General features: G+C 58.6%; 2 protein-coding genes across 2 annotated transcripts; both read left to right on the forward strand.

The window, feature by feature from the left end:
* The first annotated feature begins 1,941 nt into the window (after positions 1-1,941).
* Positions 1,942-2,604, forward strand: LOC144321192 (creatine kinase B-type-like). The gene is made up of 2 exons (XM_077910695.1): positions 1,942-2,136; positions 2,215-2,604. Exons 1-2 carry the CDS (start codon positions 1,983-1,985, stop codon positions 2,391-2,393), a joined length of 333 nt encoding a protein of 110 aa, XP_077766821.1. The 5' UTR covers positions 1,942-1,982; the 3' UTR covers positions 2,394-2,604.
* Positions 2,605-8,283: 5,679 nt separating this feature from the next.
* Positions 8,284-12,003, forward strand: LBHD2 (LBH domain containing 2). The gene is made up of 3 exons (XM_077908481.1): positions 8,284-8,982; positions 10,528-10,681; positions 11,670-12,003. Exons 1-3 carry the CDS (start codon positions 8,782-8,784, stop codon positions 11,768-11,770), a joined length of 456 nt encoding a protein of 151 aa, XP_077764607.1. The 5' UTR covers positions 8,284-8,781; the 3' UTR covers positions 11,771-12,003.
* The last annotated feature ends 2,865 nt before the right edge of the window (positions 12,004-14,868 follow it).

The raw sequence follows: 14,868 nt of genomic DNA on the forward strand, positions 1-14,868 counted from the left end.
TCCCCAGGGGTGGGCAGGCGCCGGGTGGGGTGGGCCCAGGCTCTGCTAGCACGAAGCAGGCGGGGTGACGTCTGCGCAGTGACCTCTGCGGGCAGCGTGCCCTGGGACAGCTCTCTTCCTCCCCTGCTGCCCAGGTCAGTTCTGCAGTGGGACCAGCCTCAGGTCCCAGAGCAGCGCCCCCGTCGTCTGCCCCAGCCATGGTCCCCACACTTGGGCTGCCTCTCTCTTCCATCCCCACCTGTCCACCAAAGTCACCTGTCCTTCAGGCCTGAAATCAGGCACCATCACCTCTCAGATCACCCAGCTACAGACCTCAGATGGGCGCGCAGAGTCCCCCAGAACCTGGCGGGCTGAACCCGAGCCCCCGTGCTCCCCTCGCCTGCCCAGTGGAGCTCCTTGAGCGGGGGACCAGTGAGCGCCCCCGGCCTGTGAATTGGGGAGCAAGCCCCTCCCTCTGCCAGTGCACGGAGTGTGGGGCGCGGCCCAGAGCCCAGAGGGCTCCACCTCCTCTTCTCCCTCTGACCCACTCTCTTGAGCCCGGGTAGAGGCTGCAGGTGGCGGCACTGCGCAGAGAAGGACCGTCACCCATCCCCTCGGCTCCCGGGGGACTGGGAGTCTGCGCCTCCCCCACAGATTCCAGCTGGAGAAACTGACACCAGGAGACAGACTCCAAGCCACCCGAGCGGGCATCGGGCAGTGCCAGCCGAGGGGAGCGAGGCCCCCAGGTGGGTGGTCTGTAGCCTGCCTTTCCCTCATCCATGGGGAGCGGGACGTGGGGAATGGGCGTAGGGATGGATGGGTGTCCCTAGGTCCTTGGGTCGTGTGTGGCCGCCACCTTGCCCGCCATCACGGAGTCCCTGGACCCTAGTGGCCTTAGTCTGTGGGGCTGGGAGGGGTGCTCGAACACCTCTGTGAACACCAAACTCTGACCCCTGCAGCCCAGAAGCGGTGGGCCTGACATCCCTAGTGACACCCTGCCTCTGGTCCCCATTCACGTTGACTCCCTCACACGCTCCCCACCCCTACCCCCCCAGTTCTGCACAGCACAAGTAACCCCCCCCCCATAATCCCCCCCACACCGCCTTGTCCCAGGGCACACTGCAGGCCACAGGCATGCTGTGGTGGTGGCTGATGGTAATGCTGGTGGCTCATACTACAGACTCTGGGAAGGGTGCTTTGCACTGTGCCTGGCTCCCAGGGACAGCCTCTGTTGGTGTGATTCTCTCATTACAGCATTTTAAAAACTGAAATCGGACTATTTGCTTTAGAGAGAAACATCCTGAAACTTTATGCAGTCAACCAATTTTGAGGGGCCGGAGATTTAGCATTGATGCAAGACAGGTGGAAATCTTATCGAGATGAGACAGTCAGTAGAAGGGGATGGAGGTTTTCTCTAGCAGACTTTTCATCTTAACCATCTCGAGCATCTGGCACAATGACAATAAGACCTTCCTGGTGTGGATCAACGAGGAAGACCACCTGCGGGTCATCTCCATGCAGAAAGGGGGCAACATGAAGGAGGTGTTCACTCGGTTCTGCAACGGCCTCACCCAGGTCAGGCCTGACTGCCCCAAGCTGGGCTGGCACAAGTGGGCTTTGGTGCCAGGGAGGGGGCAGGGCAAGCTCCGGCGCTCCAGAGCTCAGGCAGGGATGTGGGTGTCCCCACCAATTTCCCTCGCTCCAAGGGTCCCAGCTGGTCCCCCCAGCGGGCCTCTCAACCAGGTCTCTCCTCTCTTGTCAACCTCCAGATTGAAACACTTTTCTAATTTTTTTTTTAATTTTTTTTTTTATGATAGTCACAGAGAGAGAGAGAGAGAGGCAGAGACATAGGCAGAGGTAGAAGCAGGCTCCATGCACCGGGAGCCCGACGTGGGATTCGATCCCGGGTATCCAGGATCGCACCCTGGGCCAAAGGCAGCCGCCAAACCGCTGCGCCACCCAGGGATCCCCAAACACTTTTCAAGTCAAAGAATTACGAATTCATGTGGAACCCTCACCTGGGCTACATCCTCACCTGCCCATCCAACCTGGGCACAGGCCTGCGGGCAGGTGTGCACATCAAGCTGCCCCACCTGGGCAAGCATGAGAAGTTCCCGGAGGTGCTCAAGCGGCTGCGGCTTCAGAAACGAGGCACAGGTGAGTGGGACGGGCCGTAGGCAGTCTTCTGTCCGGAGCAGGCCCCCACCCGCCTTGCTGACCTGGTTGTCTCCCCAGGTGGTGTGGACACAGCTGCGGTGGGTGGCGTCTTTGATGTCTCCAACGCAGACCGCCTGGGCTTCTCAGAGGTGGAGCTGGTACAGATGGTGGTGGATGGCGTGAAGCTGCTCATCGAGATGGAGCAGCGGCTGGAGCAGGGCCAGGCCATCGATGACCTCGTGCCTGCCCAGAAGTGAGGCCCCAGCCCGCACCTGCCACCACCACCAGCCCCGCTGCTTCCTAACTTATTGCCCGGGCAGTGCCCGCCATGCACCCCTCTGATGTTCGCCACTTGGCGGCTGAGCCCTTAGCCTCGCTGTAGAGACTTCTGTCGCCCTTGGTAGAGTTTATTTTTGTGATGGCTAAGATGTTGCTGATGCTGAAATAAACTAGGGTTTCGGCCTGCTACCAGTCTCCGAAGAAAAACAAAACAAAACAAAGCATCTGGAGCATTTCAGCCCTTCGCCGGTCCTCTTCTCACCCAGGGCGATCTAGTTAGGCTCCCTAGGACCCAGCGCACAGGGGCTCAGTCCTGGACCTGCCTCTCACAGAGGATCAGCACGTGAGGACAGAGTGCAGGCCGATGGTGCTCTTGTCGCACTTCAGAATATTACATGTTTCAAAAAAAAAAAAAAAAAGAATATTACATGTTTCAAACTAACACCCAAATGCTGCTGTGTCGCTGCCCTGTCCCGGCGTCCGGGGGTCTGCGGTGTTTTGCCCGAGAAAGGCCGCAAGAGGGCGCGCAGAGCAAACCTTCCTGGACCAGACCCGGGGTTCCATTCCCACTGAGTACCCCCAACCCAGGCAGGCTGTCCTCACCCCGGGAAGCTTTGGAGAGTGTGTGCGCTAAGGAGGTGGTTAAGGGGATAATTCTTGTGTCGCCGCGGCCATCACCGTGGGAGCGTCAGAGACGGTTGGTCCTGACTGCACCGAGTCCGCTCTGTCCTACTACATGGGTCAGGTCCAGGGCCAGAAGGGGGCAAGGCCTCCCAAGGATACCCAGCAAAGGCTGAGCCAGGCCACGTAGCTCCTGCCTCCAGCTCTGTGTGTCTCCTGTGGGGTAGGGCCTGGGGTGGAGGCTGGGGAGGAGGAGGAAAGCAGAGGCTGAAGGTGAAGGCGGGCCCCAAGGCTGACTCTGCAGGCTCACATGTGGGCCTCCAGGCCTGTCTTTAAAGACACTCCCTTGGGGATCCCTGGGTGGCTCAGCTCCAGCGTGATTCTGGAGTCCCCAGATCGCTCCCTGCAGGGAGCCTGGTTCTCCCTCTGCCTATGTCTCTGCGTCCCACCCCCCCACCATGAATAAATAAAATCCTTAAAAATAAATACATTTACTAAGTTGAATTTTGTTTAAAGAAATAAAAATAGAGGGCAGCCCCGGTGGCGCAGCAGTTTGGTGCCACCTGCAGCCCAGGGCGTGATCCTGGAGACCCTGGATCGAGTCCCGCGTCGGGCTCCCTGCATGGAGCCTGCTTCTCCCTCTGCCTCTCTCTCACTCTCTCTCTCTCTATGAATAAATAAAATCTTTAAAAAATAAAAATAAAAATAGAGACACCCCCTGTCCCCAGCCTGCTGCTCCACCACCACCAGAGCTTTTGCCTCAAGGGCCTTCAGCACTTCCTGAGAACCCTGTTAGCAGCAATCCCCAGGAGCTGTGAGGCCCTTGTCAGCTAACACCTTGGATGACAGCTTGCACCCTCATTAACAAGTAGGAAGAGCGATCCCTATCCAAGTGGAAAGTGGCCTTTTGGGAGTTGGGGTGGCATCCCGGGAGCATGCCAGTGCACATTTTCCTGACACAAGGGTGTCTGGGTGGAAGGGTGGTGCAGTTGAAGCCACAGGCGCCACTGTGGCATTGCTGTGTGACTCTAAGGCAAACTCTTGTCCTTCTGGTTCAGGGAGTCTTCAGTGGAGAAGAGTATGAATGAGGGTGTCCTTTCACAGAACTTAGCTGACTGGAATACTTACTTGCCTAAAACCCTCCCAGACCTCCTTCCTGTTATCATCAGGGACTCCTCATCAGGGACCCATCCCTTAGCCAGTATCCCTAATCTTGCATGACCTCTGCCAACCCTCTTTACACCCACATCATCAGGTCTCCCAAACTGCAGCCTCTAAGGCCAGATCAGGCCCCTGCCAATCCTGCTGTGATGTCCCCTCCTGGGCCTTCTCCTGGGAAATTTATGCACAGAGCTCTGCACAGAGCTTATGCACATGGCCAACAGACAGAGGCACCAAGATTTAGACACAACAAACATTTTTTTCAGTGACACTTCACTGTGTAACTTGTTTCTTCTTTTTGGATCATCAGACTGTGAATTCATCAGACTATGAAATTGGATGAGATCTTATTCATCTGGATGATCTTAGAAGCTAGCACTAACGCTGAGTAATACATGTTCAATATTAATATTTATTTAAGATTTTATTTATTCATTCATGAGAGACAGAGAGAGAGGCAGAAACGCGGGCAGAGGGAGAAGCAGGCTTCATGCAGGGAACCCAGTGCGGGACTCGATCCCAGAACTCTGATATCGCGACCCAAGGTAAAGGCAGATGCTCAATTACTGAGCCACCTAGGTGCCCTAATATTAGTATTTATAACAAATGTTTAATTTATGAGTGAGTGGGTGAAAGAATGGTGAGAAGATGAGTGGGTGAGTGAATGATGGAAATGGGTGGTAGAGAGAAGTAAGAAAGGTTAACTGTGTATGGATAACATAAGGATATAAGGATAATGGATGAATGCATAGCAGAATGATGGATGGATGGAATACTAGATGGATGTGTGGTAGGGGACGAATGACTGGATGGAGAGGTGAATCATGGATGAAAGATGGATGCAATGTGTGTGTGTGTGACATGGATGAATGTATAAATAATGGTTGGATAAGTATCAGAAGCATGGTAGGCGCTAGATGGTGGATGGATGGAAGATGGTGAATGGTGGATGCCTTTACATAATAGTAATTGGTTAAGGAATGAGCAGATTAGACTATAGGTTGTTGGATGAAGAATGGATGGATGTGGATGCTAAACTGATAGAGTATTGGATCCTGAGAGAATCAATAGATAGAGGATGAATTGCAGGTGGTAGACAATGGATGTTTGGTGGGTGGATGAATCATGGAAGCAAAGAAGGATGGTGGATAAATAAAGTGGATGACTGTGACGGATCTATCCATAGAGAATGGATGGATCAATGGCAGATAAACACGAATGGATATATGATTGATGGATAGATCATGATGGTGTAGAGGGGGCTGAATGGTGTGTGAATGGAAGGAGAGATGACAAATAAATGAATAGTTGCTGGGTCAATGGATAGTGGTTTGTGTACTGTGAAAGTGTAGATGGGAGGTGAGTGGTGAATAAATAATGAATGGGTGGATCCTGGAGAGCTAGATGATGATTAGGGGATGGATGGATGATAATTAAATGACAGATGGCTATATCTTGGGAAATGGATGCATGAAAGGTGATTGGTGAAGCGGAAGATGGTGGAGAGATAGTGGATGAATGGTATATGGTGAGTGGTGTATGGTAAATGCATGGTTTAATGTGTAGGTGGAGGAAGATCGACACATGGCAAGGGGATGGTGAATGGATAATGAATGAATATGGATATTAAACAGGTAGTGAGTAATGGGTGGGAGTTGATGCAGAGATGATAAACGGATGGATCATGGATGTATTGTAATGGTGGATATTTATCGTGGATGAATGCTTGTTGCTATCTCTCTACTCTATCTCCAGCATCCAGCTCCTAGAACAATAATTGGCTCATAGAAGGCGCTCAATAAATTTTCTAGAATGGATAAATACGGATGGGTGGTAGATGATACCTGAATGGGTTTTGGATGAGTAGCAAGTTATGGCTGGATGATGGATAGGTGGATAGAGGATATTGTGAGATAGACGATGAAGATATGTGATGGGTAGGGATAAGAGTAGGGTGGATGGTAGATGGTTAGTGAGTGGATGGGTGGCAGGTTGTAGTTCATAGAAGTATGAATGGAGGAGTGATGGTGAGTGATTGATACTGAATTGTAGATGGAAGAATTGTGGCTGATTGGAGAGATGGAGGCTAGTGGATAAGTCCACATAAGTGGGCAGTAGATAAATGATAGATTGGTTAATGACAACCAGACATATGATGGATGGATAAATGAATGATGGATGGTTGTTAAATATTGATGGAAAACGGTTAGATAGTGAACGGGGGGTGGATAGGTGGTAGATGGATGAATGGTGAATTAATGTTGGACTGATGGGTATTTTCGTAGTGTACAGTTGCCTGGTAAACGGTGTGGGTGGTGAATGGATGGATGCATGACTGATGGATGGAGGTTGGATCGTGGGTAATGGCTGGGGTTGGATGGTAAATGACTGTGGGGTGGTGGTTGGATAGTGACTGGTTGGTAGAAGATACATGAATAGGGGGTGCATGGTAGGTGATGGTTGGATGAGTGGATGCTGAATGGTGGACCGTGGATGTTGGCTGGAAGCTGGTTGTTAGATAACCGATGGTGGGTGTTAGATGCTGGATGGTGGAAGGGTGGGGAATTACGTGGATCAGAGGCTATGCAACCCGGCCTCAGGTGCCAGGTTTGGACACTAGACTGAAAGAAACTGCCCCAGGACTCTTTTGTTCCTTTTTGGGAATGGGATTGGGGATGAAGATGGGAGGAAGTGGTGCAGTCACACACACACACACACACACACACACACACACACACACACATGCCCTCACCACATTGGCCATCCCACTTGGGTCTTTTCCTTCTCTTCACTCCTTCAAATTGGAGGGTGTCCTTTTTCCACGTATCTGGCCACACCGAATTCTGACACTTCCCCCCAATTCCTGAACCTCCAACCTGAGGCCTGGAGTCTCTAGGGACCGAGATCATGAGGTTTGGTCACAGGGAGGCTACTGGTGGCAGGGAAGTGCGCGCGCGGGTGGAGGGGGGGGAGCGGGGCGGGGGCAGGGGGCGGGGGGAACCCAGGCTGGCAGCTCCCAGCAGCTCGGTGACCCAGCGAGCAGCCAGCACGGGAGGGTGAGTGTGAGCGAGGCGCCCCCTCCCCACCCTGGTCCCAGCCGCGGCCCCCACCCCGTGCGCCCTGGCAGCTGGTGCCCCGTGGCTGGAGCGCAGGAAGGCGGAGGTTTGGGGGGCTTGACCCCAGCTCTCAGGGGAAAGAGGAGTGCGTGGGCGCCGCGCTTTGGGCGAGAACTGGGGGGGGGGCTGTACGCCGCGCACCTGGCCTGCACACCTGGGCGCCTTTGAAGGTGTGGGTGGTGGGAGCCCCTGATGGGCGAATGGACTCGGGCGGGCGCCGGGCAGCGGGAGGCAGCCCTTAGAGACCTGCTGCTGCCTGCCTGGCTCTGTCTCTCTCTTCTCTTTCTCTATCCCTCTGCCCCTCGTCTCCCTCCCTCCATCTGATCCCTCTGGGTCTGTTTCCCCCTTCTCTCTCCAGTCCTGTCACCTCTGGTTTGTCTCTGTGGCTGGTTTTTCTGCCTTCCCTCTGGGCTCTTTCTGGAATCTGTGTGGGTCTCTGGGTCCGGTCTCCTGGTCTCTGTCCTGGCCGCTCCGGCTCTGGCTGAGGTTCTGTGTCCTGGGAGGAGATTGGGGCGGGGGTGGGGGAATGGGGGGCTCCTATGGAAGGTCTGAGGAGGGAGCATCCAATCCGAGAGGGAGGGTAGGGCTGGCTTTCTCCAGCTCTGGGATTGGGTGGAGGCATCTGGCCCCCTCCCGGCCTTCCCTGGGTCTCAGCAGGACCTGAACCAAACTGAGCTGGGTTTGGGTGAAAGAAAGCTGGGATCCCAGAATAGCAACCCTCCCCCTTTGCTGGGTGCCCACAGGACCCCCACCCCCACTACCCACAAGGCCTCCCAGGCATCCTGTCCTCCAGGTTGGTGCTGTCCCTCTGCCTGGCTCCTTCCCAGCGCTCCCTGCGGCCTCCCAGCCAGCGCCAAAGTTAGACATCGGCCTCCAGACCCCACCCCCACTCCTGCCTCTGGCCAAGTGCAGGTGGAGAGTTCAAGGCCGGGGCTTCCGAGACCCGCCAGGGCCTCTCTTCCCAGAGCTCTTGCCCGGCTGTCGGGCTGGCTCCCTTGCCCTTGCGCTGGCCTGGGCGGACATGGCCAAGTGCAGGCGGGATGCTGGTTTCCACTTGGCTGCGGGTAGAGAGGGCCCCGTCTCGAGTGTGTGAGGGGTGTCTGCTCTCGGAGACGACCTGGCCATCTTTGCCTCTGGCTGACTTGAACCTGACTCACGCTGCCCCCAGCCTCCTGGCTCAGAAACCTTTTCCCTGATCCCGGTCCCTGATCTCTGTGCCCTCCCGTAGCCGTTCCCTGTCCCAGAAGATCCTCTCCTCCCCCCTGGCCTGGCTGCCTCCTGCTCAGCCCTGGGCCTCAGATCAGCAGGAAGCCTTCACAGGTCTTAAGGCTGAGTGGGCTTCTCCGATCCGCCTCTGCCCTTCTGCAACCCTGGGCATGTTGTGCGGTGCCCATCTAGTGCCCCCCGCCCCGATGGTGGGTTTGGGCAGGGAGCCGTGGTGAGAGAAGTCCAGCTGAAGCAGTGGGCAATGGGCCCAGGGTCGGGTTGGTACAGGCTGGAGCAGTCTGAAGCTTCCAGAAGGAGAGTGGACTCTAACATCTGTCCCACGGCAGACACCTTGTTTCTCCCCGTCTTCATGCACCCCAACAGCGGCAACAGCATGACTACCCCCCAGCCTGCCATGCCAGAGATAAGCCCAGCTGAGGAGGCTGGAGGCCCAGCAGGAAAGGTATGTAGTTGGGGCCCTGGGGTCTGCCAGCCATGGGGACAGGGGAAAGACAGCCTCAAGCCGTGGCCCATGAGTTGAGGCATGCCTCAGTTTACCCATCTGTGTGAGAGAGGTGGTCGCTCCTCTATAGAAGTCTGGTGCATAAAGCAATTGAAGGCCGAGCCTCCCTGGCTTTCTCAGCACCCCTTCTGGACCTCCAGGACTCCAGGGTTCACGCCCCAAAGCAGTTGGCTCTCTGCTGGCTGAGGCAGTGCCACAGCCCCCTGGCCTAGGCCCCTAGTTTTTTGGGGGCGGTGTTGATACTGCCAAAAATAAGGCCTCTACACGAGGGGTGCAGTCTTGATGCTGTGAGTTCTAGAGCTGGGACATTGTCATTGTTGGCCGTGCTGGAGGGCAGTGGGGCTGGAGGGGGGAAGCAGCCCAGAGTCACAGAGAGGGGTCAGCCTCCCTGGCAAGACAGATGGATGGCAAGCCCTGCTGGCCTGGACCTCCCCCAACCCAACCCCGTGGCACACTCTGGGCAGAGGAGCATCTCTGGCTGGGGGTCAGCAGGCCTTCGAGGAGGAGGACAGGAAAGAGAGTGGCCGGGGGGTGGAGTTCCAGGAGAAAGGAGCCCCTGGGCTGGCAGTGTGCGCAGGAGGAGCCAGGATGGTCCAGGGGTTGGGAGCATGGCGAGGTCCCTGCTCTGCTGTTCCTCTGATTCCACAGGAGTCACAGCCCCATGAGGTCAACTGCTGTACTTGGTCAAAATGCTGATTCCTGGGCCCCCCATCCAGGAATGTGCATTTAAACACATGTCCAGATGTTTCTGCGGCCGCGTTCAGGGCCGTGTAGCACAATCCCGCAGCTGAGTGCCTCCTCAGGGAGCCAGGCAGCAGGCAACTCTCCTACATCAAGGAGTTGCGAGGCGGGGGGCAAAGTCAGGGACCTGGGGCAGGGCAGGCGTCAGTGCTGCCGTGACATTAGGGCCAGCAGGCTGTGTGGCGACAGTGGCAGCTTGGGCCTCTACCTCGGAAGGCCTTGAATGGGAGGTGGAGACACTGAGGGCACCCGGCTGGCTTGGGGAGGCAGCCCCCGCACACTCCTGTGGGCACCGAACAATGAGCCCAGAGCAAGCCCAGAGAGCCTGGGGTTGCCATGGTAACAGCTTCCCAGCTCTTTGGAGCTGGGGAGGAGACCAAGGGCCCAGCAAAGGCGACCCCAGGAAGGGGCTGCGCAGGATCTGGGGGACAGTGGTGGTGCACAGGAGCGCGGGGCTCACTCACAGTGTCGCCTCTTGGGCCTCAGGCTCCTGTCTGTGAAATGGGCCTAAGGGCTGAGCCCAGATGGGTCCTTTGGTGCTCCAGGTGCTGAGTGCTCCAGCCCCAGTGGTGGGATGGGGAGGGGGCACCTGCACCCCTTTACCCCCTCCACATGTTCTCTCCTGCCCTGAAGCTTGGGCAGGGAGGGCCCCAATCCTCCCAGTGAACAGAGTGCAGGACGGGTGTGGGGGGAGCAGGGAGCCCAGGGCTTGGCGCCGCCCTGACCCCTGCCCACCCCCTGCAGGCTGCGGTAGGTGCCCGGGAGAAGGGCCCTCGGCTGGGCCAGCGGCTGCCCTCCATTGTGGTGGAGTCCAGCGAGGTGGGCTCTGTGGAGAGTGGGGAGCTGCGTTGGCCCCCTGAGGGCGCCCTGAGGGGGCCAGCCCAGAGCCAGGCTGCTGGTGAGTGAGGGGCTGCCTATGGGGGTGCAGAAGCAGGGGCTCCTCCCGCCCACTCCTGCAAGCAGGGCCCTCCACCCCTGCAGCCCGGGCACACATCACCCCCATTTGCTCACCCTCTGAGCCTCTGCTTGGGCACTGGGAGCCTCTTGGCCTCCACCCTCCTCTGTCCCATGCCCCCTCCCCTCGGCACGTGAGGACCCCATCCACCGAGGGGCCTGCGAGGTGCCCACTAAGGGTGCTGGACACAGGATTACCCGCTCCCGCTCAGTTCCTCATCCTCTTCTTTCCCTCCCCATTCATTGCCTTGGGAGCAAGTGTATGTTCAAAGGGCCTAAGAAAGTTGAGGGGGGCTGGCGAGCAGGCCCGGCCCAGGTGCCCATGAGATGAGGAGATGGGCCAGCCTGGTGGCAGGCTCCTGTGCTGCCCAAGGAAGCTTCTGGGAGCAGGAGGATGTGTGGGCAGGAGAGGGGTCTCCCAGAGGCCAGGCGTGGGGCATGGGACAGGCAGCAGGCTGGGCAACAGGGACCTCCGTGGGGGGCACATGAGGAGTGAGCTGTGCCCTGGGAAGCTTCGTCCCCTGGGAAGTGTGTCTCCTGAAGAGGCAATGAACTTGGCCTCCACTGGGGCCCCTAGCACCCTGCCTGCCCTCTGCCCCTCCTCAGATGTCAGCCCCCCGGCAGCTTGGGCCCAGAAGCGGCCTGTCCGGGCCATAGCCCTTACCTTTTCCCAAAGCCTCCTCAACACCTCCCTTCCATCCGGGCACCGGCCCTTGGGCAGCACTGGAACTCAGGCTCTGGGGAGGGTCTCTGGGTCTGCCCTGGTCTTCTCGCCAACCTGCCACCTCCTTGCTCTAATAGACATGCCAGGGGAGGGGGTACTCCCACCCCTGGACCCCACATGCCTGGCTGAAGCACCCCCCCACCCCATTTCCTTGCAAGCCTGTCAGAAATGCAGCCCCACTGACATGGAGGTCTTTGTGTCTCTGCAGCCTCCTCACCGAGTGGGCCGGGGGTACCAGGGAAGGCTCCGGACGATGCTGGCAGTCAGCATGCCAGCAGCAAGGCGCAGGCCCGCCAGACCCCCCAGTGAGAGGACAGAGCCGTGGTCGGATTCTGCTGGGGGTGGGGAAGGTCCTGCCAACCCTGCCCCTGCTCGCTGACAGCTGAGAGGGCCTCAGCCCCAGGGAGCAAGGAGAGCCGGGCCACTGCCTCCTGCTCACGGGGCCTGGCCGGGACCACAGGCCTGCCCTCTCCCACCTGCAGCCCAGGGTCTGGATCACACCTCCCTTGTCCTGTGATTTGAAGCAGAAATAAAGGCTCTTCCTGGTGGTTGGTGGGTTGCTAGGGACTCAAGGGGTTGGGGGTAATTTCGGTTTGGCCATGGCTTTCCAGACAAGGCCCTTGACTTGGAGCCCAGGCTGAGCAGGCCAGAGTGCCAAGTGAGCGCCCACTCAGGTGTTGTACACTGGGGGCAGGGGCGGGGGTAGCTGGTGGGGCTGCTCAGGGGCCAGCAGCTCTGTCTGGGGCCTTCTGCTCTGCTCTGCTTGCCTCAACCAGGACCGCCCAAGGCAGGAGCAGCTTCCTCCGGGTGGCCTCCTACCTCTCCTTGGGGCCTCCAGCTCTGGCTCTGTCACGCCCCTCCTCCCTGGGTGCATAGGGCCCAGGAATGGCCCATGGGATGGGGAGTCCCCACTTCACAGATGAGCACACTGAAGTGTGAAGAGGTGCTCAAGGCTAGTCCTGGCCCCAGCTGGGACGGGCTCCCTGGGGCTGGGTGGGGAGGCGCCTCTTCCTGTCCACTTGAGGATCCTGTCCCTCCATGGGGGCCCAGCGACATTGTCTCTTGGTTCTGTCTCACTGCACAAGGGGAGCCCTACTGGCTGTTTGGGGCTAGCACGGGGCTGGGGGTGTGGTCGGAGGGGGGCAGAAACCTGTTCACTGCCTGGGCCCAGGTGCACAGCCCTCCCTCCCGTCCTCCCTCTCTGGTTCCTGCCCTTGGCTAGCCTGACCCAGGCCAGGGCAAGCTCGGGACCTGGCAGGAGGCTGCCCTGCACAAATGTTAGCTCAACAAAGTCCTCGGGTCCAGGCAGGGTGGGACAGAGCCCTGGTGAGCTTGGAAGGACAGGCAGGAGACACAGGCCCCTCTGTTCTTTCCCGGAGGCCTTGCTAACCTCAAGGATGAATAAGGCGCTTTCTCCAGCACGCCTTCCTTCTAAAAATAACCCACCCCCCAAACGCAGGAGAAGTGGGAGGCAGGGGTGCTGCAGCTTGCCTGGCAGCCTGTTTAATTTTAACGCTGTGGCCCCATGGGCCACGTCCACAGTCCCAGGTGCCTCCCCTGGTCTCTAGCTTAGAGATTTCTGTGTTTCCCCCCGGGCATGGGAAGGGGGCAGACATTTCACAGGAAGCCCTGCCAGGACCCACTGACACACGGGACGTGGTGCAAGGGACGTGGCACAGGGGATGTGGGCAAACAGGAGTGATTTCTGTATTCCTGGTGCAGACTGTGGTGGGGGGTAGGGTGTCATTTACTGAGTGTCATCGGAGCCCCTCCCATTGTGACACCCATTTATACACCACTTTCCCAAGGTCCCACAGCTGACGAATAGCTGAGCTGGGACAGAATCCAGGGTCCCCCGAGACCCGGTCCGGAGCAGTCCCCACATGGAGCCCACCACCTACAAGGGCAAGTCTTGCATGGAGATGACCCATAACTGGAGGTCCCAGGACCTGGCTGTGCCCAGTGAGCCTGGGGGCGGGGGAACCACATCCACGGAGGCAGCTCAGTGGGGCAGGGCAGAGAATGCGGGGCCCCAACCTGCAGGACCCAGTCCCTTGAAGACGGGCCCCCAGCCCACTCACCCTTACTCGCAAAGGCTGATGTCTGAGGGAACTGTGATAACGGCAGGAGACAGGGTGACAGTGCCAGAACTGGGTGCCCTGCCGTGTCCCCTGAGGCCCCGCCCCCAGCAGGTGCGGTTGACCTGGGGAAGGGCCCTGGGAATCATCCTGCAGCTCCCATCTCTGTGGCAGGGGTTGGGGTCACTGCCTACCGCAGGTCGGAGATGGGCCCCCTAAACGGCAGTGTTCCCTCGGAGAGAGGCGCTGTCCCCCGGCCCGACCCAAAGCCAGTTAGGGGCAGAGGATGGAGCCAGGCTTCCTCTCCGACTGTCTGTGCCTTGGTCCCGGCCGCGTGTGGGTGAAATTTCCAGCTCTGGCATCTGCATTCGGGGTGTGACAGCCTGGCTCCCCAGGAGCCCCTGGGACAGGCAAGCATGTGAGAGTCCCCCCCCCCGGCTCTTCCCCACCCGGGAGCCAGGTCCTCTGCTGCGGGCCCCGTTCGACGCCAACAACAGCTCCACTCTATGGAGGAGTAAACTGAGGCTCCGAGTCACGCACGGGCCTCTCCGAGGTTGTGCGGCCCCGGGGGCGGGGGCACCTGGACTGTGCTCTGCCTGGGATCCCCAGCGGGGCCTCCCCCTCCCAGCTGCCCCCTGCTCTGCCTCTCCTGACCCCGACCCCACCAGCCCTGTGGACTTTTCCAACGGGGTTTTACTGAGACAGTCGGGGAATAGCAACGTGCAGACAGGATGAAGGAAACAGCACAGTCTTGTGCCGAAAAGTGGGCACAGGGCAGGGTGGGCGTGGAGGAGAGGCCCGGGAGCAACCCCCAGGCCCTGGGCACCACCAGCGTCTCAGCGTCCCATCTCTGGAGAGGAGGCGACCCATAATCAGGGCACCCTGATATGCCCTGTGACCTGGAGACCAGGAAGGTCAGACTGAGGAACCCCGGTGTCCAGCAGGGCCTGACCCGGTGGAAAGATCCAATCCTCAGAGGCAGAAACTGGAGCTGGAGGCCTGGCGTCTGGCTCGCCAGCTGCCGGCCAGGAGCAGGTTTCCGTGCCTCTGGGTCGGTGTTCCAGTGCAGTGAGGGGGGATGCTTACTCCCACTGAGGAGCCCCGGGCAGTCATCCGGGGGTATCCCCTCCCCTCCCTCAGTTCTGACTGCTGGAGACACGTGGGACAGCAGGCCAGGGGGCAGACCAGCCCGAGCTGGGGGAAAGGCCCATCCAGCCCGCTGGGCTTGAGCTGGGACTCTTAACGACCGTATTTCACGGAGGGGTACCCAGGGATCAGGGGACTAATCACTCGAGTGGTAAGTCAGAGGACTTCCTGGAGGAGGTGTTG

Source organism: Canis aureus, chromosome 9, assembly GCF_053574225.1.
Source record: "Canis aureus isolate CA01 chromosome 9, VMU_Caureus_v.1.0, whole genome shotgun sequence".
In the NCBI taxonomy this organism is placed as follows: domain Eukaryota; kingdom Metazoa; phylum Chordata; class Mammalia; order Carnivora; family Canidae; genus Canis; species Canis aureus.